This window comes from Clarias gariepinus, chromosome 12, assembly GCF_024256425.1.
Source record: "Clarias gariepinus isolate MV-2021 ecotype Netherlands chromosome 12, CGAR_prim_01v2, whole genome shotgun sequence".
Lineage (NCBI taxonomy): Eukaryota > Metazoa > Chordata > Actinopteri > Siluriformes > Clariidae > Clarias > Clarias gariepinus.
The window spans coordinates 24,094,106-24,120,982 of NC_071111.1; the positions used below are offsets into that span (position 1 = coordinate 24,094,106).

Sequence of the window (26,877 nt, forward strand, 5' to 3'; positions counted from 1 at the left end):
TGAGAAAACGTTCTACCTTGAAAGTTTGATGGTATCCAAGTACTAGTGAAACACCAGGATGAGTGCATTAGTGTTTCAGGAAATTATATACGAAGTCCTTGTTTGACTCGAACATCCCTTGGATATACATTTAACTAAATTTAAGATATTTCCCATATGTAAACTGGCTTTTGGGGGAATTCCACCCAATTTGAAACTGTAAATAAATTGTGAATTCCTTGTGAAAGTCCCAAAACAGTGCTGTTGTGTATTTAGTTATAAATAAATTATCATGTGTATCTGTAACAGCTGAAGTGTTTCCCCGGTAAGCATTTTAGGAATAACCTGGTTGCACAAGAGTGCACATGGTAGTTCTTTTATAAAGAAGTCAAGTGACTGTCCTCAAAATAACCCAATCACATTCATACATGTATCATAATAATAATGTACTTATCACACATGTGCCATCAGTGACTCTGATTAACCCCAAATTAAGATCAACTGTGATTGTATTATGGATTTTCTTTTTGATTTCATAGTTGACACCACAGTGTACAAAAAGATAGCCCTCCAAAGTTATCAAAGGGACAAGAAGAAAATGTATCAGCCAGGCTACAGCATCATGAAAGGAGCAGCAGAAATGTCTGAGGTGGGCGAAGTACACAAAACCCTGTACTCGAGTTAAAGTAGAAATTCCATAGGGCAAATAGTACTCAGGTAAAAGTACTCCATTTACATGCATACTTGTGTAAAAGTATCAAAAGTACAGGGCTTATATTATATATACTTACAGAAGCCCTTTTTTCTAGAAAAAAAAACAAAACACTGTCTTGATTGAAAACATGTCCCTGTCTGCAATATCTCACAAGACAAACTATTCAAACATTTAATAGACTCCTAACTATGTGGAAACGTGTTACAATTTATTTTTACATAAATGCTTGGTGCTGAAACAAGGCAGCTTATCAACACAGAGAACACCATACTCATGATGAAGCATGGTGGTGGCAGCGTCACTGTTTCTTTTCAGCTGGGGCTGTGCTGGTCTCCAAATACAAATCTATTCTTTGCACTTGCAGATAAAGAAAAGTCTCCCTTTCTTTCAGTGAAGAAAAACTATGACAGTAAGTAGTGAAACAAAGTGAATAATTTAATATAGTACAATATCACAAAAGTCCTGATTCAAATGGTTTACATGTGAAATTCTCTGGCAAATATCTTATATATTATAGCCGATTCTCTTCTCCTCTAATCTTGTTTGAGAGAAAAAAAAAACTATGAATACGTCAAGCAGTGCAAAGAAGAGTCACCATATCAAATATGGAGAAAAAAAAACAAAAACGGGTGTATCCATTAACGCATAGTGTGAATGAGATGTTATTAATGAAGCTCGTGCAGTGAGTTGGGGATCACTGGAGGACAAAGCGTTCGCAGATCAAAACATTTGAGGTCTAATGTTCCGTTCTTCAATTCCAAGCTGGGTTTAGGTTAGATGCAATTTAATGCAAACTAATATTAATACATATATAAACACATACACAGACAATATCAAAAGGTACATGGTAGGGTTGTGTGTATCCGTTTGCATCAGTTGGTTTTAACTTCTGCTCAATTCTGTACCTATTAACTCTCTTTTGCATATTCGGCACCCAAGTGTTTATATTGACGTCGTGAGAACACGGCCAGTTTAGCCTCTTTGGTTCTCAAATGGCTGGAACATCATCAGTATTCAAACTCACAACCCTATGATCATTTGTTTCACTTTTTCCTTTTTTTTTTTAAACAAATATACATATTAATATAATAGAAGTAGATGTGACCTGGGACATGGAACACAAACTCATAAGAAATGTACAGAACATATGGGCTAAAGCTTCCTGTATATCATTGATGACATTCAATCCTTAGAGACAGTGGAAGGGACTGGTGTCAGTAACCTTTGACACTAATACAGAAATAAAAGAACCTCCCACACACACTGTATATTAGATCTACGTACTGTAGTTAATCTACAAGGGTGAGTCGAAAATTATCCGCACAGCTACTATTTTAATTGTTTTTTGCTCTTCCCATTCAAGGCTACTGTCTCCCCAGTCACTGCTGATATAATCAGCCACGGCTCTACCCACTGCATATGTTACAAAGAATCAATACACATCTACCTTTGAAAACACACACACACACAAACAGGCCATGGTACAAGCAAGACGCATATTTTTGCCTCGGGTCAGTATCCTTTCTTCTTCTTTCAAATCATGCTTTAACAGTCTTAGGAGAACCTGTGATTAGAGTTAGTTAAGGGTGCGATCAGTGTTCATCCAGCGTCACGGGCAGCGGCGGTAGAAATGGAAGTGGTAGTCAGTGAACAGGATTTCCGCATAGTTGGGGTCTGTATCACAGTCAGCCTGACCCTGAGGAGAAATCAGATTTGTGACAGTTAGGTGACAGTGTACTGTATATACAGACGTTACTTCTAAAGGGTTAAGTTGTTGGCATTGCGGGGGGGAAGGGGGGGTGATGAGGCAATAGAAAGAAGGAAAAGTAAAAACACATACCGCTACTGAGAGACGGAAGTGGAAAGATGATCGGAAGTGTCCAGCGACAGACAGGGGCCACTCGTGTACATACCCCTGCAAAACACAGCGAACTGCACATTAATGTCTCTTAGGAGAACTCTTTTTTTATTTATTTATTTTTTAGTTTGTTTAATTGAAGGTTTGAATTGAATTGATTTGTTCTCCTAACACCAAACACTAAAACATCTTGTTCAATTCAATTCAATTAAATTTTATTTATATAGCACCTTTAACAGTGGTCATTGTCACAAAGCATCTTTACAAAAACCAAAAAATGATGTAAATCAATTTAAAACGTGTAAGGAAATATATACAGTGTCATGAACAGGTATTTGCCCTTCTTTGTTTATTTATTTATTTATTTTTTGCATATTTATGACACTTAAATGATTGAGATCATTAAACAAATATTAACATTGCACAAGGATAACCAGAGTAAATACAAAATTCTGTTTTATTAAGGAAAAACCTAGATCATGATTCTAGTTTCTTTTAGATTATCTTGCTTTTTTAGCACTTTTAGCGTGCTTCACTTTGCTGGACAGGTTGTATTTAAGTGATTTCTTGATTCAACAAGTCTGGAAGTAATTAGGACTGGGTGTGGCCAGGGGTAGCTCAGTGGTTAAGGCATTGTACTACAGTTCGGAAGATCCCAGGTTCAAACCCCACAACCACCAAGTTGCCACTTTTGGGCCCTTGAGCGAGGCCCTTAACCCTCAACTGCTCAGATGTGTAATGAGATTTTAAAAAATGTAAATCGCTCTGGATAAGAGAGTCTGCCAAATGCGTGAATCTAAAAAGTTGAATTCGTCTTAGTTAAAAAAAAAAAAAAAAAAAATCACAGTTCCTGATTTAGCAAGGCAGGGGTGGAGTGGTTAGTTAGCGGGGGTTCACATTTTCACATAGGGCCAGGTAGGTAAGGACAGGTTTTTTTCCTTAATAAATGAAATCATCATTAAAAACAGCATTTTGTATTTACTTGGGTTATCTTTGTGTAATATTAAAATTTGTTTCAGCAGAATATGGAACAACAGAATATTGTTCCCGTGCTTCAAGAAACCAAGAAAAAATTCAAAAGTCAACCATAGGCTGGAAAATGGATTCTTACAGTTTTCTGCAAACTTTTACGAGCCAGGATTGGAACTTTATATGGAAATTGGTCAAATATATATTTCTGCACATTGAAATTCAATATCCCAGGTTTTTCCATTATATGGCACAGACAGGAAGCAGACAGGGTTAAGGGCATATTGTTCTAAACAGTAACTCAGAGCCTTAACACACTTATAACAATCAATAATGAATTAACCAAATTTTAATAAAAAGTTCAATTATCTTTTAATATTCATTTGTAATATGCCTTTTTTTTAATGTCATCCAAAAATGCATTTATTTGTTGCTTATAAATGATATCTTATTTGAGAAACTTGCAATTAGTTTCTAGTATATATTTGAATGAAATACAAACTCTACACAGCGGGGATTCTTTTCTACCTTACTGTATGTACTGTACGTTAAAAAAAAGTTTTTTTTTCTTCCTCCCTCCAAGTCGTAAAACATCCACATCCACACACACACACACACAGCATAAAGTCGATGTGACCTTGGATGGTGGATGTTGAGTAAACACTACCTGTGTGTTGTGGATTCTGTGTAATTCAGTGTCCTTATAGTCGATTACGGACGCACACTCCTCCCTCAGGTCATAGGCACACAGGTGAGCCACTAACAGCTCAGGGGTGCTGTTCGAACATACACACACACACACAGAGTCACCCATAGTACTGTGAACCACACACTGCAATTCTGCTATAGAAAAGCTATAATTAAATTAAACAGTAACATTTGGTATGAAAAGGCCACACACTTTATCTGTAGGGTGACCGGCATGTTGGTGGGGATGTGTTTACTAATGGGGATCCGATAGACGTAGATCCCTTTCCTGTGAAACACAGACAGGTTATCATTCTTTTTTTTATTTATTTTTTTAAAAAGACGACTTTTAAAATGATAATAAATCAACACCGCGTACCCAGAGTTCTCCTGGTCTATGTAATCGTGATCTATAACCTGCTGGTTTTGCATGATTAGGATCGACTCGATGGTCGTGTTCGTCCCTGTAAAAGAAAGTAAAAACAACTTAATCCAGAATAAAACCTGAAATCGTGGTGCAGTTACAATCACACTGTAGTTACAGTTAAAGTTCATATTGTGGCAGAATTTTGCTATTGTTGGGTAAACTCACAGTCAGTGTAGTATCGTAACCATTCCAATGGGATATTAACTGAAGAGACAGAAAAGACATCAATATACTGTAGCGTAACACTTATTAACTTTCAGTGTTGTGGTTGTTGATGTAGGAGGTCTGACCTGTTGGTCTAGATAGTGTTTTGTGAAGCCTGGGGTCAACAGTAGAGCTCGTCGGGACAGACGGATGGTTTCTGGATGTAGTTTCTGGATCTAGACAACAATAAACTTCGTCCGAGTAAAAAACGCTAGAGAAATCAAGGTCTGGTGGCCAGGGGCCGGGGGAGGAAGTAGGGGACGCTGTAAAGGGAAACCATAAAGCATAAAACTGTGAAATAGTAATACGATAGCGCAAATGCACTTTTTAAAATGATTTTATTTATTAAATGAAAAAAATAAAGTTGTCCAATGTGAAAAAGTAATTGCCTCCTAAACTCAATAGAAGGTTTAAATGGCCAGTTCATGTCGTTTGGGCCGTGTTTTCTGAGCTGGACCTTGTAGTTCATCATGACAATGAGAATGATGTCGTTCCATAACAGGAAATCTACAGTAACTATAGACCCTTAAATTGTATCACATGTATAACTAATAAATTAATTTATATATTTTTTTATTGTAATCATTAGGCAGGGGAGGGGGGTAATATTACACCCCTTCACTCCATGCATTATTTTTGTACACTAACGCCACAGACTGTCAGTTGTTCCTTAATTATCTCCCCAAACTGAGCAGTGGACTTTATTTGCATTTGAGTGTGTACTGTAAATCTCGTTTAAGCAATGATGTAAGCAACGCAATTCGATTTTACTGCACTACTATTATATCGAAAAGCAAGATAACTAAACAATCTCAACACGTTCAGTTAGACATTTCGCTTCATGTCTGTGTAATCGTATGACTTTTATTGCTGACCTTTGGCTTGCATTACAAGTGACATTTGGAGTAAACATGTTTTCAGTTCTTTTCTCAGTACAATACAATGTCACTCTTGTTCTTGGTAATCACACATACAGTATTAAACATTTTTTTTAAGTAAAAAAAGAAAAATTATTTAAAAAGAAAATCAAGTCATACATTTGACTAAATATTCCTGTTTAAAGGAAACATGGAAAGTTTCATTTTCAAATTTATTCGAAATTTTGTCACAATTTTGAAACCAAATACAATTAAGGTTAAATGTTTTCAGACACCTAGGCTAAAGACATTATTTTTCTATACAGTTGTATCCTGAAAAGCCAGGAGTCTATCCAAGGACACTTAACGAGGAAGATAATGCTTCCTCATGATGCAATCTGTTTTTATTATGTGCACCAGTCATTTTTTTTTTTTACGGGAACAGCTCCATGACATAATGCCAACACCCCCGTGCTTCACAGCTGGCATGATGTTCTTCAGCTCTAAAGCCTCACTCTTTTTCCTTCATATATAGAGGTGATCATTATGGCCAAATTTGGGTTCTTCTGAACAGAGAACATTTTCTTAATAGACAGAATGTTAAAGGAATCTTTGATAATAAAATGTGTAGAGTTTTATTGTCTGGGATATTCTTCTTTTTTATAATAAAAATAAAATCAATCACTTTTAACCTGGCGATTATTGACTATTATGAACAACGCATTATTTAGAGATGGTCAGTTTGACAATTGCTTTTATATACTCTTCATGTGTTTGTACAGTGAACACTGATTTCAATGACATATCCGTTTATTAAGCCTGCTGTATATGTTAGCCGACACTACTGTATATTGTGTGTATATATAGCCTTGTGTAGTGCTGCTGTACACTAGAGATGGACATTGGGCGGAACTTGGACCTGCAGTCCATTTCCAAATCTGTAACTGGTTCTTTTCCAGTATCTCCCCTACCGCCTGACTCTAATCATGGTGATCAGGTCCAACTTTTACTTACCTGTAGTCATTATATGTGTAGTAGTAGAGATCGGATGCACACTGGCGTTACTACAAGGATTAAGGAACCAGAACAGGTAAATAAATACACATTCAGGTTTGCAATGTATCAGTAAACAGTCTGATATGTATGAAGAGCTAGAGGGTGATTACAGTGACTCTACTCTACCTGAACCCAAAATCATTGTCTTCTTTTACTGTAAGCATGTAGAGTGTGGTGATACAGATGGCACTGGAACCAAAAATCGAAGGAACAAATCGCAATGTCAAACCACAACTAAAATTGACATAATTGTGAAAGGTAGTAAAAAGCTTGGGATTTTTATTTTAATTTTCTCTTTAAACTTCTACTCTGTATTATGTACAGTATATAATAGTGTGTTATAATGTACAGCTGCTAATATTTTTTCCTTAATCATATGAACAGTTTGACGTCAAAATGAGATATCTTGATTTTGGCTTTTTTCTTGCAAAAGAAGCAAGAAATGTCACAAGCTGTTAGAAAATATTAAGCAAAAACCTGTCATATATATATATATATATATATATATATATATATATATATATAATATTTTTAATCATGCTTTGATTGTGTTTATTCAATATTCAAGTGAGTCAGTGAGGGCAGTGACTTATAATGATTTAAAAAGTGTTGCACACAAAACCATTTTAATGTGTTGAAAATCATTTTAAAAAATGATAAAAAAAAAAAAACATTTTACTTTGATGAAAAATTATACTTCCAGTTTGATTTTGGAGACAGTGTATCAAAGTACAGGGATCCACTGTATACGGTCCATATGTATCTTTTGTCCCATAATGTTATAATAAAGTTCAGAAATTCTGATTGGAGAATGGGACAAGCAGATAAACTCAAGTAAAAAAAAATTGCAAAATAACATGAATCTTGTATATGAAGCTTAAATATTACTTTTGTTAATATTGAAGTGCATCATGACTCTCAAATTCAGCAAAGCCGTGCTCGTTTAAAGCTTCTATAATAGGAGTGTATAGGCAGTTTCATGCAACTGTGTGTGAATGTGGACAATAATTTGCCAAAATGACTAAAAAAACTGAAAAAAATGATTTTTATCTCATTTTGTTGTCAAACTTCTCATACACTGTTTATACGAATGAAAAAGAACTCACCAAAAAGCCATGGTTACCACCAGCAGGATGATGGTCGCCTGGAATATCCTGTGCTGGAGACAGTGCTGGTATTTCTCACGTACATACTCCTGACACAAAAACATCACACTTTCTGAGTAAACCTCATAAACAAAAATAATTAGGTAGAGCAAAGATGTTAGTTTTTGTTTTTTTCTTGTTTTTTACCCTGACTTACTTTACTAAGTTTTGGTGGCGAGGGCTTTTGTGGAGGAACTGGCGCTTGGGTTTTGTTGCTTTTCGTGACTCCTCTGTAAGAAAAATGTAGACAAGGAATAAATATATGTACAGAAAAGAGAAAGGGTAGAAAGTGATAAGGAAATCTTTAAATGTGTTTGTGATTTTTTTTTTTTTCACCGTTTATTTGTGGCGGTGCTTTTGGAGCGCATGCTCCCGAGGTTCTTCAGCTTGGCCAGGCGAGTGTTCCACACCTCGAGCTCCTCGATACGCGTCTCCAGGTTATCAGTAAGCTTGCAGAGCTCCTTCACAGCCCCCACGTTCTCCATAAAGATCTGTTCCTGTTAGGTCCGTCCACAAAGGAGTGCAGCTTATTGGTTTGGGTCAAAATGGTTGACTTTAAATTCCAAAACACATATTAAGCCTAGATTTTAACTGCTCGACTCAATTCCTCTCACTCTAAAACGTTTAAAATTAGTAATAAGTGTGAAAATATATAATATGTATTATTATTATTATTAATGACCTGAGATTTACATGGACTTTGTATACCAGAAATAACCTAATAGTCTAATGAGCTAAAAGTCTTGGGTTGTATTTCTGTCCCGTAGTTTTCTTCCTCTTGCTCAGGTTTTTTCAATATAAATTCAGATGTCTGCTTATGGTAAAAATGTAGGGCATGTGTACTCACTTTATCCACCATAAGGAAGTTGGGGATTTTCTGTCCGTCAGAGCATGTGACATCGCCGACTTCTCTCACCGCTGTAGGAAGCAGCTCCCTCACCTCCTGCGCTATAATACCTGTAACACACAAGGAAGGTAACAGAGGCATTATTCATGATCTTTATGTTCACAAAGTCAAGTTAACCCTTTGCGAATAAATCAGATAAATTTTTCTTCAACTTTATTCAAGGTTAAGTTGATTTTATATCTTTGTTAGGACTCACAGCCCACTTGAATTTAAACATAAAATGAATACATTTATGAAATAAATTATGCATAAAGTTCTAAAACATTTTTTATTTATGGAGACGAATCTATTCAGAAAGCTATTATGAAGCTGTAACGTGAAATCGGTTAAATTCTCAAATTTATTTTAATGCTATGTTCTTATTGTGTAGAAAGTCTATTTTAAACAAGCAGTGAATCAAAGTTATATAACTGTATCACTGAGTCTTTGGAAGTCAATTAACAAAAATACATGTGTGTAAGAAGGAATCGGGTCGGTTCTCTCCCTCCTTAATAGATGATTCACTGTAATGTTTTTCTATATAAACTGTTCATAGCCAAAATGTGTCCTTGCCAAAACCTTCTGTCTTGTGTAACCTTGATGATTGGAAGATTTTGAGTTGTGCACTGCGACCGCAGACTATTTATTGAAATCATTATTGGCGGACTTGCCATGAAACCCTCTGCAAATGGATTGTTGTGAGTAATACTCTTAGATCATGTCTACTCCCTGCCTGTAAAAGCACTAAACCACCTGAGCTGGAGATTTAAGTGTAAAATAATTACTACTTATTACCTTTTGTGCATTCCAATAAAATTCTCCTGGATTTGTGAAATGAGGACATTTCATTTGAATAATACAGTCTGATTACATTATAAGGTGTGTGATAGACTCATCACGATCACAAACAAGTGTAATTTCATGTACAACATGCCTGGAAACATACCACCATGGCCAGTGCTCTCTGTGCTTTTATACGGAAGGCTACACACACCTGTTTCATGGACCTGATCGATGCCCATCTTCGACGCAAACTCAGGTTTGTAGTCATACTCGACGATCCTCATCTGGGCTATTCTCTTCAGCTGGTCTGTTGAATCCACCTGGGAAATCATCAGAAGCATCCACATGATGCGACGTACATTTAATTTTGGACGACTGGTACACCCTAGGATCTCTGAGCATATTAAACAACAGTAAGAGCGCGGTCACCTCTCTGACGTTCTCCTTTGCTCTGCTGTCTGAAGGGTGCATGACTGTGCCCATTATCTTGGCATTTCCGCAAACCACCAGGGCCTCATCTGGGGTATCGGTGTTGATCCCCACCAGTCCCTGGCATACCATCGAGTCTGGTGTCTGTCCTTTCAGCCAGAGCACCTCGCTGTCGTTCTCAAACTGCCCTGGGTTTGACGCCTTGTTGAGACAAATAAGTGAGTTATAGAGATAAATAACTCCAGGCTATCTGCCTAGCCTAGCCTCCTTTAGCTGTTAAGATAGCCATTAGCAGGTATCAGCTACAGTAATAGTTGATGGCGTGTAAAGACAAAAGATGACCTTTTTTTTATATTTTAAGATGTATTTACCCTGACAATGATTCTCTCAGAAACATTAGCAACCAGCAGGTAACTCTTTTCTTTGACGGTAGCAAAAAGTCCAACAACCATTAGGAAGTACCTGATCAAACAAACAAAAAAATCACACAATCAGCACAAATTTCATATACTCTTATCTCCCAAACACAAAACCCAATATAGAACACATCAGTTTCTTTCCTAGAGCTAAAGTACTTGTCCATTTTTGTCATTCCCGAGTGTGCATGGTCACCTCTGGTCAGGATTGGGTTTGCCCTTCTTCCTCATGTTGTTAGCAGTGGTCTCACTGAAGTGTAACCTTCCAAGCGTAATCTTGGTGATTTTGTTTCCAGGCAGGTTTACTCTGAAAAAGATATAAACTCATGATAGAAAACTTGCCCGCCTGTGATCTTAGACCTTAGACATCCTAAATCATGCAAATGAACATTTACTGGACTGGAAGGAAAGGCTTTTTGCTGCGGTCTGACTGTGACTGCTCGATGGTGATGTGGTGGTTCTGAGCCTCAAGCTGCAAAGAAAATAAATGCATTTGATTGAATTAAACAGGCATATATTTATATATATATATATATATATATATATATATTTTAATCTTTGGAGTAATCAAAGAAATGCATTTTTATAGAGAAACAAGTACTAGATGTTAACCTTAATTCCGAAGACTTTCACTTGGAAGCCGTCTACCGGCATGGGACCTTCTGGTGTCGTCACATATTTGGGGTCTCCAGCCATCCCGATGTGTACTGTAACTTGAAAATGATTTTTTTTCTGGCACACAAATGCCTCGTCAGCCGTGGAGTAGCTGAAACCCTTGTCTGTGTCCACATGGTAACCTGGAGGAGGCCTGTCGGGAGCATGACCGATATAAAATATGTCATATTCATTTACATTTAGGCATTTGGCAGACGCTCTTATCCAGAGCGACTTACATTTTTTATCTCATTACACATCCAAGCAGTTGAGGGTTAAGGGCCTTGCTCAAGGGCCCAACAGTGGCAACTTGGTGGTTGTGGGGTTTGAACCTGGGATCTTTTGAACCGTAGTCCAATGCCTTAATCACTGAGCTACCCCTGGCCATCAGTCCCCTGGTATTCAGTCAACTGATGTGTTTAGATACTACATTTAGGCCAAAAGCTTAATTATACCAAGGATATTAAGATAAGATGTTGAATAACTTTTTTTAAACACCTTTTTAAGCAACATCTTTGGCACGTCAATGACTAATTATTTGTTTATTCATTGTTTCAAAATTCCACTAAAGATTTACGGCCTGATCATCTGTCATCATCTGCACCTGTTTCTTACTCGTTCATGCCTTATGTTAGTTAAACTCAGGCCTGAGTGATACAAGTGAGAAGGCTTACAGAGTTTGGTAGCTGCTGTTGTATAGACTGCTCCACTGGCTCGGTTGATAGTGCTCCCATTTCAGTAGCTGGTACGTCGTGGCCGGACTTGCAGCCTGGACATCACCATCATAGCCGGGCACTTCACATGTACTCCTTTCAGGACCTGTGGACACACCGTGTCCAGAACAGAGAAATACTTCGACCTCAACTCAAGCTGAAAATATTCCCATAATGAATCAGCTGATAGAAATTGTGGTGTTTGACATTTAATAGTTGAACACCTACAAAATGAAGGCTTGTTCCAAACCGCTTGGACCGTCTCCAATTGGCTGTCGTCTGTGTTTACGTCAAAGGAGTTTGAGCGTTTTCTCTTATTCTTTACAGGTAACATTTGACTGGAAAAAGAAATGGTGGTAATAAAAAATGTCATGTAAATGAATCTTTTATGAAATTCATTTGTGTGATTATTAACCGCCATTTTTTTAAATAAAAATCATCTTAAATTCACAACACAAATGATTATTTTTTTATATCAGCCTTTCTCTATGAAAGAATGTCACCCTGGTGCTGATATACAGATTTGATCCACCACCTAAGTCCTCTTTCTCAATCCTCGTAAACTTTGCCTGCGCTAACACTTTGCCCTTTCGTAATAAATTTCAATTATTTGCTATAAAACAAGATTGTGGTGGCTTTTGGAATTTGGCACAATCCTTGCAACCCTGTTCAAACATCTCATTTGTTCTCCTTCACCAAACATGGGGCAGCGAGGTTCCTACCCCAATGGGTGTCTATTGGTGGACTTTTTAACCTTTAGGTATGTGAATAACTTTATGAACACACCAACCCACAATTGTGCAACATCTCGAAAGAAGGATAAAAATAAATGAAAAACCTGTTTACACTCTATCTGTCCAAATTGCATACATTGCTAGTTTTGGTTTTTCAAAAAAGAATAATCCAACAGGAGGTAAAACATAAAGAGTTGTAAATTGTGACTTTATAAATATTAACATGTGGCTCCATCCCTTCCTGGTCTATGGATAAAACCATATCCATGTTATGGATATAATCACATAATAACATAACATGAGCATAAACATAAAGATGATATGATAACACTAAGGAAGATATTGGCCAGATTAAGGGGGCGGCGTTTGCTCCAGTAAAATCTCACATCCTGCAGTTTTGGAGGTGCTCCGACACAGTTGTCTAGCCATCAAAATTTGTTCCTTGTCACGGTAGCTACAGATACAATATCTCGTTATAGTGGTGCATGTAAGTGGGAGGGATATATGAGGCAGCAAGCAAAACTTTTGGCCCTCAAGTTGATGTGTTGGAGGCAGAAAAATGGGTAGTAATGAATGAATCCAGAGGATGATAACTGAAACCCTTCACAAGGAGCACAAGCTACGGAGGGTGCTGTGCTGAAGCATACACTACAAGTGAAAAGTTTGGACACCCCTTCTTATTTCATTGTCCTGATTTGTATTTCTTTTTACATTGTGAAACAATGCAAAGGACATCCAAAATATGCAATGATCTGAGTTGAACAGTTGATATTGAGATGTGTCTGCTACTTGTGATTTCTGGGGCTGGTAACTCTAAATTAACTTTTTGGTTTTGCTTTCGCTTTCCTGGGATGGTCTTTATGAGAGCCAGTTTCCTCATGATGCTTGACAGGTTTTTTAAATGCACTTCTTAATAATGTCCAAAAGTGTCCAAACTTTTAACAGGTACTGTATATATGGAAATTCAACTGGAAGGCAAAAGTGTGGTAGGTAAAAGCTCACAAGCAACAGGGATAACTGAAGTCTTAAGAAGATTATTAATCAAAGCCAATTCAAGACCTTGGGAGAGCTTCAGGAATATAAGGAATAAAGTGAGGCTGGAGTCAGTGCATTAAGATCCACCACGAAAAGGATGTCTTTAGTGAATAAGCTACTGTACAACTAGTTCTGGTCCACTGTGTTTCAGCAAGCCCAAAGTCAAGACTGCTGACTACCAGGAGATTTTACAGCACTTCATGCGTCTGTCTTCTGACAAGCTTTATGGAGATGCTGATTTCCTGTTCCAGCAGGACCTAGCACCTGCCCAAGGCCCCAAAACTACCACTACAGTAACTGTGTTAATGACCAGGATATTACTGTGCTTGACTGACAAGCCACCTCACCTGACCTGAACCCCATATAGAATCTATGGATTATTGTAAAGAGAAGGATGGAAAATAACTGAACAACTTTAAGCTGAAGGAGCCCTGACTAAGTATTGAATGCATAAATGAACAACATACTAATCAGAAGTTGGACATTTCTGTATTGTAATGTAAATCATTCACAAGCTACTTGAAGACACTGCTCACCCTGCATTCAGGCCAGGTTTGGAGGCCATGTACGGATCCACACAAACTCCATGGGGTAAGAGGCATGGAGATGTGCTGGATGTGGCAGCTTCTGTATAGCCTCTGAGTGGATCTATAGGCGCATGCTGTACTGGTGGAGCGGAGGTCTGTATGCAGCTCTCAGCCGGGCTGCTGTACGTATAGTTTAAAGATGAATCACAAACAGTCTGTGCTGTAGCAGGTGCTTTGGTCCTTATGTGCTTCATGGAGTTTCCCAAGTCAAACTGAGAGGAAAGTGGAGCTTTAAGATGACAGAAAGGAGCGGGAGTCTGTCCTGTTAGATTGTGCAGACCTGGACCCAGCTGATTGGTGGAGAAGTCAGGACCAAAGTGGACATCTGGAGAAGAAAAAGTGACAGTATGACAAAGCCATGTCTCAAAGATGGATTAGATTCATGCACAAACATACATGTTGCTTTTGGTTGTTACCTGGAATCTGTGGAGGAGAACAAGGTTCTGAACCTGAATCTGGAGGAGATTCGGGTAACATACTGTAAAAACAAACATTTCAAGCATATAATAAAAAATATCAATAAATCGAGCCACTAATCTAAAGACCAACCGATGTTCTAGTTTTCTCATTTCGCCTCCGATTTGAACCCTACTCCATATTTTCCTATCACTTCGAAACCAGGGAACTTCAATCTCATCCATAAAGGCCAGACCACATCATCTCTTTGTGGATAAGATAAAAGACCCCTGAACTACACCACAATCAGTCCAGTAGCTTTTTTTTTTCCTTTCTTTCAAAAATATCACAGCAATCTGACCAAGCATTTTTTTTTTTATTGAAGAAGGACATGTTGTACTTTTTATATGTGATGTTGTGGAACGTCTGCAAAACAAGTTAATTCCCGTTTTATAACAGCTATAAACAGTTGTCCGTTCACCAACCTCTCTTTTATAAGATCGAGAAGAGCCAGTTTTAACAGCACTGTGTTATAACAATAATACACATTACACTCTCGATAATTACAGACATTCATCCGTAATGGTGGTGACATAACAGGAATGTGACCTTGACATTACAGAGCAGACAAGCGATAGTCCTTAAACTGTACATTAAGCCACTTATCTATATAAATAAAAGAAAGGTTTTGTCTATACATAGCTCTTTCAATGATATCTTTGTTTCATGCATTAAAGGACCAGAAACGAGTAACAGAACAATTTCTGTCTGTATGTCTGTATGTCTGTCCAACCACGTTTTAATGAAATATTGGCAGTACAACATGCTTAGATATCTGCCTAAAGTTAAACCTGCAGCATAATGGGTAGAAGTGAATTTATGATCAGTTAAGTCATAATGCAAGTTTTGACTTTGCATGTGTCAAACTGTGGGCGCGTCTTAAATCGGCCGCTGGACAGAATTTAATGAGACTTTTGCAGCACTTAGAGATCTGCCTGAAGTTTAACCTGCACCCAGTGAAATCAGAATGTTGAGTAAAAGTTGTGAACAGTTATGTGTCAGATTTAATAATCGACTTTAAAATAAGCTACTAATAATCTACCTGCTTAATGTAAACAAACGCCTGCACCAATAGATATTAGTTAGAAACGCTAAACTGAATTTTTATAGCTGGGATTTGTTCATATTTTCACCACTTCAATAACAGCACTGAAGTGGTACAGTATAAGTGTATTTCAACACGCCGCAGTCGTTTTAAAACAAAACTTCATCTTTATCTGATCTACTTTTTCGATTTCTCATCTGTCCTGTAATTCACTCTCTGATTACCAAACAGGGTGTGTTCATTTGGCTAATGATGAAAGAAGCACAACTTAGTGTAAACAAGGCGTAGAATACTCAAATGTACAACATTTTTTTTCTTTGTATTAATAAGTTAGGCAGAAAGTTCGACCATACAGAAAGACAGACAGACAGACATGTATGTGGGCTTCAACCTGAAATAATAATAATATCACTGATTACATTAAAGTTGATCAGGTTATGTTTAGCTTTAACCTTTAAACTGTTTCTACTAACTCTTTTCCTCTCAAAGACAGGTACTTACACTAGTAATTTACAGTATAAGACAGACTAAATGAACGCAAATATGTTCAGTACTCACAAAGGGGGGTCAATATCATTGCTCAGGTATTGCTCTAGGATGCTGGTGTCCACTACAGCACTGTCCAGTACACCGCTGACATCATGGCCTGCGAATCAGAAAACACATGCATACAGAGCTTTACATTCAATACCATAAGTCTTCCTGCTCATTCCTCAAAGTACTTAACATGTAACCCCTGGAGATTTAGGCCTCCAGATAACCACTGTGAGAGCCATTATCCACAAATGGAGAAAACATGGGACAGTTTTGAACCTCCCCAGGAGAGGCCAACTCATCCAGGAGCTCATAACAGAGCTCAGAACAATATCTAAAGGACTGCAGGCCTCACTCGCCTCAGTTAAGGTCAGTGTTTGTGATTTAATAATAATAAGAAAGATACTGGGGGCAAAAATGGTATCCATGGGGAAGTTCTGAGGCGAAAGCCACTGAAGAACACAAAGGCTCATCTCACATTTGCCTAGAAACATCTTGATCATCCCCAAGAGTTTGGGGAAAATATTCTATGGACTAATGAGACAACTGGTGAACTTTTTGGAAGGTGTGCATCCCGGTACATCGTGTTTAAAACTAACACAGCATTCCATATAGAGAACATCATACCAACAGCCAAACATGGTGGTGGTGGTGGTGTGATGGTCTGGGGCTGCTTTGGAACTTCAGGACCTCGACAACTTTCCATAATTGATGGACCCATGAATTCTGGGCTCGACCAGAAAATCCTCAAAAACTCATCATCATTTGTGAACATGCGGCCTTCTTTAAAATGTTTCTTTAAACATGTGCTTGAAGTCTTCTGTAAATGTCAATCAGTTTCATGCCTTCATTCACAAGATGTCCTGGTTGACTTGATCGCCTCTCGTAAACCAACGAGCAACGTAAACCAAAAGTCTCCTTAAGAGATCTTTGGGTGATCCTCACCAAAATAATCCTCACTTTACTAATTACTCCATGAAGACACATTAGCTTTTATGAGGTTTAAAATATGCCTGGGTTGTCAAGATTGTCTAAAGTTTCATGGGTCCTGATGATGTCCTGTAGTCCTTTCTCTTCCCAGTGGGACAATGATTTCTATGGCTCTGCACTCGTAATAAAATACTGCTTTCCCACAGGCATTGTACATTATTACTGCATTACTGTGGCCTTGACTTAATAGCTCTCTGACTTATGGACCAGTGGCCTTGAACGTATGAACTTATGTTGCAATTAAACTGAGAACACAGCATCGGACGCTGCAGCTACAGTTCATCGTTCGTTCGTTCGTTCACTTTTTCCGGTATCTCGATTTGATGCTTTATCCGGGTCAGGGTGACAGCGGATTCAGACTTGATCCTGAGAACACCGAGCGCCAAGTGGGAAGATATCCTGGATGGGACGGCAGTCTATGTACCATGTACACACAACACTTATTCACACCGTGTTTTCTTAGTTAATATGCAGTTAATGTGATTATTTCAGCATGCCGACCGTACAGTAAACAGAAGGGAACATGAACAACGTACAGGAAGCAAAAGACACTCCCTGGACCTGATCTAGATTCTTTAACCTGACGTACCCTGATCAGCTACTCCTATAAAATCCACGCTGTATAACAACCTGCGTGGGAGTTTTTCACTTTAACCGATTTCACATCAGCTTCCGAGGGTGAGGTTAGGGTTGGGCAGCTTGATTTGTACGGGATTACCTACAACTTTTGTTTGTTGAATTTCCTACAACACACTGTATGTGTAAGAGAATGAGTAAAGAGTCCCTGAAGCAAAAGCAGAAGTGTTGTGCATTAGACAAGAAAAGCAATGCAGGCTGTTCTGTACACATTATAGCAACATTCCTTAAAGCTAAGATATTACTCTAATATATTTTGTGTAATTGAACTCAAACTCTCAGCACTCAAAATCACACTGTGGCATTAAGTAGGTCTCACCATCAAAGAACTGCTGCAAGGCCTCATTTTCACCGAGCACATCCATCGGATCTGTCCCAGACCTGCTGTTCTCCCTCCGCTCTGCTCCCCCTGTACAGCACAGACAGTTTGTAAGTATATATATATACTGTATACGGCATATACTGTACTGTACAGTGCGAAACAAAAAATGCCACCATTTCAGAAGGGTCAAATTACTGACTTTTATCAGACAAAAATATTTTACGATTTTTTACTGTATTTTGGGTTCTTGCAGGTAACTTTGATTTAACTGACATTTGAATTAATATTTCACTGAAGCATGACTAGTTATTTAGTAACGTCATCATAAGAGGGGTCTTCCAGTCAGATTGGGACTTGAATAAAATTCTATGTGAATAAAGGCACGAATTCGATTGACATTTACAGAAGACTTCAATCAATGCACAACGATGAGACCAAAGTAGAACATTTAAATGATGAAAACGTTTTCAAGAAGGCTGTGTGTTTGTGAATGACGACCCCTATCGAGGTGGCTCGAAGCCCACTTCAGTTGTTCTCTTAAACATACCGCAAGTGGAACGCCTGCTCCTTGAACATCAATGGATAACTTGCAGGAGAAACGCATCTGTCTGAGTAAACTGTACACACAATCATTCACCAACACCATTTGTATATTACAGGAACTCGGCTGGGAGTTACTGCCACATCCCCCGTACAGTCCTGACCTCGCTCCGAACCACCTTCACATAATTGACCCATGATGGTATGTGAGCACTAGTGAAACACTGGGATAAGGGCATTAGTGTATAAGGGGATTATATAGAGAAATACAGTAAAGCAGGGATTTCTTCTCATAACTGTATTCCGTCATTCTACATTATCAACAGTCCTGGTTTGACCTGAACACTTCTCATATATAGCGAAATTATTAATTGATTATATGTTATTTGTCTCTCCTGCCTGGTTGGAACATGGTGAGATTCAATTAAGCTCCCATGGACTACAGTGTATTTCATGATGCAAGAAATCTTGTGGATTCCAGTTGCGATACTGCTTTTTGAAATAACAGCTATGTCCTTTACAGATCATTATTCTACAGTAGATGTTGGTGAGACAGTGATTATCGGTATCTTTACTGTTTCCTTGATATACACAGAGCTTGAAATCAAAGAGCAGGAGTAATGTGATGATTTACTTACAGTACAGTAATTATTTTCATGGTCAAGGTGAATTTGGAGCCTATCCCATAAATATTGTGAGTAAGGCGGCGGTGAATGTGACCCTACGCGAAATACTGTGAAGGTATTGTGAAGGTGGGAGAAATCCATAAAATCCTGAGGAAACTCACATGGACATCAGGAGAACAGAAAGTGAATACAGATAGCATTATAGCTTGAATTCACGATCGATCCTGAGACCCTGGAGCTTCAATCCTAATTCTAGCCACTGTGCCAAGTCACCACTCACTCACTCAGTCACCATCTATATCCCATTGTCCTGTATACAGGGTTGCAGGGGGCCTATCCCAGGACCCACGAGGCAGGGTACACCCTGGAACCAGAGCCAATCCATCACATAGTCAGCCACTAATTCTGCAAGTTCTCCCACTTAAAAAGATGAGCTAAGCCTGTAATTTTCATCATAGGTATACCCAACTATGAGAGACAAAAGATAAAAAAAAATCCAGAAAATCACATTGTAGGATTTTTAACGAATTTATTTGCAAATTATGGTGGAAAATAAGTATTTGGTAACTTGCAAAATTTCATCTCAATACTTTGTTACATACCCTCTATTGGCAATGACAGAGGTCAAACGTTTTCTGTAAGTCTTCACAAGTTTTTCACACACTGTTGCTGGTATTTTGGCCCATTTCATCTCATTCATTCTTTCCTTTACACGGATCAGTCGTCCTGGTCCCTTTGCAGAAAAACAGCCCCAAAGCATGATGTGTCCACCCCCATGCTTCACAGTAGGTATGGTTTTCTTTGGATGCAACTCAGCATTCTTTCTCCTCCAAACACGACAAGTTGAGTTTTTACCAAAATGTAAATGGTTTCATCTGACCATATGACATTCTCCCAATCCTCTACTGGATCATCCAAATGCTCTCTAGCAAACTTCAGATAGGCCTGGACATGTACTGGCTTAAGCAGGGGGACACGTCTAACACTGCAGGATTTGAGTCCCTGGCGGGGCAGTGTGTTACTGATGGTAGTCTTTGTTACTTTGCTCCCAGCTCTCTGCAGGTCATTCACTAGGTCACCTCGTGTGGTTCTGGGATTTTTGCTCACAGTTCTTGTGAATCATTTTGACCCCACGGTGTGAAATCCTGCATGAAGCCCCAGATTGAGGGAGATTATCAGTGGTCTGGATTGTCTTTCATTTTTTAATAATTGCTCCCACAGTTGGATTTCTTTATACCAAGCTGTTTACTTATTGCAGATTCAGTCTTCCCAGCCTGGTGCAGGTCCACAATTTTGTTTCTGGTGTCCTTTGACAGCTCTTTGGTCTTGGCCATAGTGGAGTTTGGAGTGTGACTGTTTGAGGTTGTGGACAGGTGTCTTTTATACTGATAACGAGTTCAAACGGATGCCATTAATACAGGTAACGAGCGGAGGACGGAGGAACCTCTTAAAGAAGAAATTACAGGTCTGTGAGAGCCAGAAATCTTGCTTGTTTGTAGGTGACCAAATACTTATTTTACCAAAGAATTTACAAAGTAATTTATTTAAAAATTTTACAATGTGATTCTCTGGATTTATTTTCTTATTTATGATGAAAATTACAGGCCTCTCTCATCTTTTTAAGTGGGAGAACTTGCACAATCAGTGGTTAACTAAATACTTTTTTGCCCCACTGTACTGTACTGTACATACACTTTACCACACTCTCATTAGCCTAATCTGCATGTCTTGGGATGAAACCGAAGTACCTGGAGGAAACCCACCAAGCACATGGAGAACATGCAAACTTCATCCACACAGAACTCGAGGCAGGAATCGAACCCAGACCCGAGAGGTAAAAATTCGTATCACTTCCACAGAAAACTTAACATTCTCCAGTCTATTCTGGTTGAGTTTCCTTGATTGTTGATGCAACTCATTTAAATACTTTCGCTTATTTGGATTTAAACCATCTCTAAAGGATAAGCTTACAAGGAGACAACTACTTCCTGTTTCCACATTTCTGCTCACTTGGTAGTATTAGTAAAATACAGGACTGAACAACAATGAAAAGTGTCATATATGGAAATGGAGTCTTTATGTTTTAAATTACTACATTAGACTGGATATTCTAGATTGTTTAATTCCATCTCTGATGGAGGTCTCGGTCAGGATCTAGCCAGTAGCTTGTCAAGCCAGCTATGGATCAATTATAAGGACACTTCCTGTTCAGCCCTTTGCAGTGGTTTTCCATTCACCAAGCCCTTTTATTTTTATGATTCACACATCAATCTGTCACTGTGGCATTTCCTGTCCTTGGCATGTGTCTCTGAAGGATGGCGAGTGGAAGCCTGTTCTCTTTATGTTTGGTAACTATTTATACCTTCATCAATTCATCAAACCCTTTCTTTAGCAGTAAAGTTGGAGTAAATAATCTAACCAGAATTTACAAGCTGTTTCCAAAAGATTTAAAAATCATAAGATGACACCACCCCCTTTAAAAAGCAAACCACTTTATTGGTAATCACCAACAATTACTCAGCTATTAGACCCAGTATAACCTACACTTACGTGCGTCAAGCAAAGGCAACCAAGTATAGGAAAGCATCAAACATATGACTAAACTGATACTAATTGGTTAGTCTACGCAATATAAAAACTTAACTAAAAACCATTGCATTAAGATAAATAAATGTATCAATTGATCCCGTTTGGCCCGAATGGCGTAGATTCGATCGTGTCAAAAACAGGTCTCACCGTCTCTTCACAACAACGTTTCCAGATTCTGTTGAAGTTTCACCAGTCAGCTTCTCATTCAAGTGTAGTCCAACATCATTGCAGACTCTGGTACATACTCCACTTATGCCGTACCCATATGGTGCCCCATGTAATGTTCAATCGTTCATTTCTTTCCTATTGTGAATTAGAATAGCTCAACAGAAATGGCGTCTGTTGTAGTCTCTATCATGTACTTTGTCCAGTGATCTCTGAGGCAAACTCCATCCGTTCGTCCTGCGCAGGTGTACACCTATGTGTATGCGCAGGAGGGGCTGATGGCCTTGCTCGGGGTAATAAATGTGGAGTTTTTATGGCCTGGATTAGATTGGAAAGAGCCATGCAGTGGAAATCCTGGTGGTAAGAGTTGCTTATCTAAGTCTGGTCTTATAAAGCAAACAGAGCCATGACATCTCAGAGATACAGCCTGTCTCGGATCTGTCTAATGAAGCAGCACGGCTCCTGTAGACAATAGTTATGGTGGCAGAAACGTCCGTCTATTCAAGTCTTTTATGAATAATGTTCAATAGCAATAGTTGTCTTATTGACCCAGACCTCTTAGATTTTATCTCAATATATTTACAAATGATATACCAATCAGTCATAACATTAACACCAAGTAACATTAATACATTAACACTGATTATCAATTCAATACAAGTAAACTGGTGACAAGATCATGAGCACCCATGGCTCATTTATGTCTGCAGGGAACGATGGCTAGCCTGTCTGGTCCGATTCTACAGAAAAGCCAATGCAGCACAACTCTTAGAAAAAATGTCAATCATGGCCACAAAAGATCCACCAGAGCACTACAGCAGACCACTCATGGGGCCTGCCAGGCAAAGAGCCCAAGGCCACCAACCCGGCTCCCGAACTCCACAGATCCCAGTCGGATGGAGCACCAAATCCGATCCATGGAGACCCCACCTAGCACCGCACACCATCCAAAGCCATTATGATTACTAAGAGGCAAAGTGAATACCATTTATTATCTTGTTACAGTACAGTGGAAGTGGCTGGGCTGAATTACAGTAGGTAGAGGACTAAGGGACTAGGTCAGAGCCACTCCAAAACTGCAGCTGTTGTGGGATGTTCCCAGGCTGCAGTGGTCAGGACATACCAAAAGTGATCCAAGATCGGAAAACTGGTGAACCATTGACAGGGTGGCCAAGGCTTACTGATGCACATGGGGAGTGAAGGCTGGTCCATGTGGTCTGATCCAATTGAAGAGCTACTGTAACTCAACGTGCTGAAGAAGTTAATGCTGGTTCCAGTAGAAAGGAGTCAGAACACACAGAACATCGCTGTTTGTTGCATATGGGGGCTGGGCAGCATCGTAACTGGATCACACAGCAATGGAAGTACAATAGGTGGCCTGTTTTCCTGAATAACGTTTTCTTTTACATAATGGGGATGGCAGTGCATGTTAGTCGTTTTCCTTGGGGGATCCTTGGATCCTCCCTTTCATGTGGATGTAACTTTGACACATATCACCTACCTACACATACTGTTCTCAATCAGTACTGTTTATCTAATCTATAATTGAACCCATATGAATTTGTGCATATTTGTGAGTTAAATAAATGCAATAGTTAAATGCAACTTTTTGCTCCACATTTACAGTCACCGAACACTTTTCTTCTGGTTAACATCAGATCAAAGTTATGTCCATCAAGTTATGTGCTGGAAAATTCAGGTCTACTTTTTTATGTTCTGCCAGGGCTAGTTTCTTTTAGTTTCCATAAGAAAAAACTTAACACGTATTCTCATTACCATGGTGAGTACCTACAGCCCTCCATGGCCCACAGCGTATGAATGGTCCCTCCTAATTGCAATATAATGTGAGTAGTAATATGTGAGCCTGTAGGACTGGTATGGAAATGCTTGGTTCTTTGCTAGATTTCATATTATAATAAAGAACGCAGCTGCAAAACCCTTTAGGAAGAAAAGGTTAGGCCCTTCGTTGTGCAGCAAGGCAGAATGGGCCGAATGCTTGGCTGCTTATGTCATAAGAATTGCAAGAGAGTTTTGCCAACAAACAAACCCAGAAAACTAATAAAGATTTAAGGCATGACAATGATTCCAGTCTGAGAAACCTGCATAACCTGGAATCTCACAACTACTAGGGAATGAACAACTAAAATTTTTCAAGATGGTTAGGGAATCTTAAATTTTAGTCAGTTTTATTAATGCAGTTAAATGCTGGTGAAAGCGTTTGAGTTCACCAGTCTATGCATACAATGCTCCAGATTTAGTCATGGGTTACTCACTCATTCATTCTCTTTATTCATTGGATTATTCTGTATAGGGTAGCGGGAAACTAAAGCCTATCCCAGGGGACTAGGTGCATGAAAAAGGGTACACGCTGGACCGGGTTCCAGTCCATCCATCGCAGGGAAGAAAAGAACACACACATACAGTACTCACACACCAGAAACAGTCCTGGTGATACAGATTGTAAGGAAGTAGAGCAGATTGTTACATGTGTAACAGTGGTAAGGCTGCTTTCACACTAGGCACAATTGACTTGTATTCACTTTCCATCGTTCACATTATCAATATTGTTCTGTACTTGAGTACACTTTCATATTTATGTTCACCAATACAGCAGGTGGCTTTATGCACCTATTCGGTTTGCAAGGTACCACTAGATAGAAAGGGAAAAAGAGAACAAGGACGTCAACCTTTGAGCTATGCTTAATGTTACTTATATTTTGGCAAAAATGTCAAAAGCAAACCCTCTCAACTGCCTTTCCTACTTTGTCAGGAAGGCTGTTCAAGTATATTTGCCCAGGAAAACGATGCTACCTGAAACTATTAATTAGTAGCAGATGATTCATTCTCACACTACAGCTCCTGCGTCTGCTGTAAAGAGCATAAGAAGGGTCGTACTGACAGTAACACGTGCTGTTCAGAGAAACACAATTTCCCACAGTGAGTGGGCTCTTCTTTATAAAACTCAGGGAGATTAAAACCCTTACAATTCAATATGTATGGAAACGCAGCATTGGCCAATGACCGCTTTAAAAAGAAAAAAAAAAAGAACTGCTTGTACAGAGGAAGTTCTGCTGGTGTAGCAGGGAAGCTTCACTTGGGTTTTCTGATACATCATGCAGAACCAAAGTTATCATTAAATTTAAAACATAAATTGTACTGCTACCAGAATGTGGGAATGTCGTCACAAAAAAAAAAAAAAAACGTGATTTAATGTATTTGTGCTACTTTTTTAATACTTTTTGCCCAGTCATGTGCATTATATTGTCTAGGTTGTGCTAAAAAAGGATACAGAAGGTCACTCTATACTGCTTAAACCTGACCCCTAGATATATTTATTAAAGCGCAGTCAAGTAAAAAATGCCTAACATGCTGTTTTTTAAGAGCTATGTGGTCTGACAAGTGCAATCTTTATACACCAAAAAGGGGTTTAGTTTTTGATGTTTTTAATTCACCTTACTCTTCACATATGTGTAGATGGAGGAGAGAATTTGTAGGCTGGACCTCTGAAATGTAAAATTAATAGGAATATTAAATAAATCAAACTATTGGTTTAAAATGTATATGCATTTGTTGTTTGTTGTATGTAGTAGACTCATATATAACTTAACTTTAGGGTCATATTTACCGGGATCTGTGTCCCAGCCTATAGCATCTATCCAGCTAAGTCCACCTTGGTCTTGGTGACTAGTAACTGAAGGAAACGGCCCCCAAATTAAAAATGTATGAAAGTGGTAGTGGTAGGGGCAATGGTTCGAATCTTAATGACATCAAATCCTTTCAAGCATCACCAAGCTGCCTCCAACATAAGCAATATTAATATACTGCCAAAAGCATATAAACTTGAGTAATATCCAAATCTTAACTGGTGCGCTGTTATGTTATGACAGGAAGAGGCCGTCCCCAAATTGTTCCCACAAAGTTGAGAGCACGGAAAAGCATTAAGAGGTACTTTTCATCCAACATCAGTGTTTGACCTCACAAATGGAGAAATGGTTCTGCAAAAATGGTTTAAAATTTTGGCAATAAAGTGTACAGGAAGAACATAAAGCTGAATTACAGTATATTTGGCTTTCCTTTGACAGACACGTAGACAAATCATGGAGGTATACAATTTTATTCGGTGTTCCAGAAAGGCACTAAAAAACAAAATGGGGAAAGAGTGATGAATGAGATTTGGAAGAAAATACACGAACTGATAAGACGGTTCCAAGATAAACAGATGTACAGCACATTCCACACACAGAACAGCACAGCAACACGCCGCAAGCTAATTTGTTTGTTTTTTGAATGAACTGAAATCGAGTTGATCGGTTGGGGTAAAAGCCTTTCTTTTCTTTTCTAGAATCCAAACCGGCATTGATTCCTGTTATTCTCCTTCATGTAGCGATCAACACACCAACTGGAATCAGGTCATCGGTACTTCAGCAGCATATGTACTTTAAATAGGAAAGGATCTGAAAACATAGGATGGCTAATCACACACGCACACACACACACACGCATACACACACACACACAGTGCTGGAGTGTTGAGGTGTGAGGAAAGACACTGGTCCCGGGTGATGTCTCTTCGGTAACTGCAGAACCCTCCTCTCGTGTACGGCATGTTTCTCTGAGGCGAGTGTTTCTCTTCCGGTGCTGAGCGCTCACAGTTCGTCTTTGTAGTAACCCAGCTTGGCGTACGACATCTCCTTCCGTAGCTGCATCACCTCCCAGAACATTTGCTCAGCTAAAAAAACAAACAAACAAACAAAAAAAAACACCTTAGATATGAATAATGATGTGTGTGGAACTCTGGACAAGAGATCTAATATAATATTTAAAAACAAATATTACATTT

General features: G+C 38.7%; 2 protein-coding genes across 6 annotated transcripts in view; both read right to left on the reverse strand.

Annotated features, from left to right (window-relative positions):
• Positions 1 to 1,108: 1,108 nt before the first annotated feature.
• LOC128534337 (myelin regulatory factor-like protein) lies at positions 1,109 to 22,260 on the reverse strand. Its single transcript, XM_053508728.1, has 26 exons — positions 22,020 to 22,260; positions 18,115 to 18,204; positions 16,194 to 16,281; positions 14,551 to 14,612; positions 14,084 to 14,459; positions 12,007 to 12,116; positions 11,740 to 11,884; positions 11,024 to 11,219; positions 10,807 to 10,883; positions 10,608 to 10,718; positions 10,367 to 10,457; positions 9,996 to 10,196; positions 9,778 to 9,886; positions 8,745 to 8,854; positions 8,234 to 8,394; positions 8,055 to 8,127; positions 7,859 to 7,947; positions 6,879 to 6,941; positions 6,711 to 6,760; positions 4,926 to 5,102; positions 4,801 to 4,839; positions 4,588 to 4,672; positions 4,423 to 4,497; positions 4,189 to 4,297; positions 2,535 to 2,609; positions 1,109 to 2,390 (listed from the first exon to the last, which is right to left on the reverse strand). Exons 2-26 carry the CDS (start codon positions 18,158 to 18,160, stop codon positions 2,304 to 2,306), a joined length of 2,805 nt encoding a protein of 934 aa, XP_053364703.1. The 5' UTR covers positions 18,161 to 18,204; positions 22,020 to 22,260; the 3' UTR covers positions 1,109 to 2,303.
• A 3,872-nt stretch (positions 22,261 to 26,132) lies between these two features.
• rab3ip (RAB3A interacting protein (rabin3)) overlaps positions 26,133 to 26,877 on the reverse strand; it is a 29,154-nt gene continuing 28,409 nt past the window's right edge. For all 5 annotated transcript variants that reach the window (XM_053508252.1, XM_053508253.1, XM_053508255.1 and 2 more), the window contains one exon: positions 26,133 to 26,766. In XM_053508252.1, coding sequence (XP_053364227.1) covers positions 26,684 to 26,766 — 83 coding nt within the window. In that variant the 3' untranslated portion in view covers positions 26,133 to 26,683. The remainder of the gene's footprint in view (positions 26,767 to 26,877) is intronic.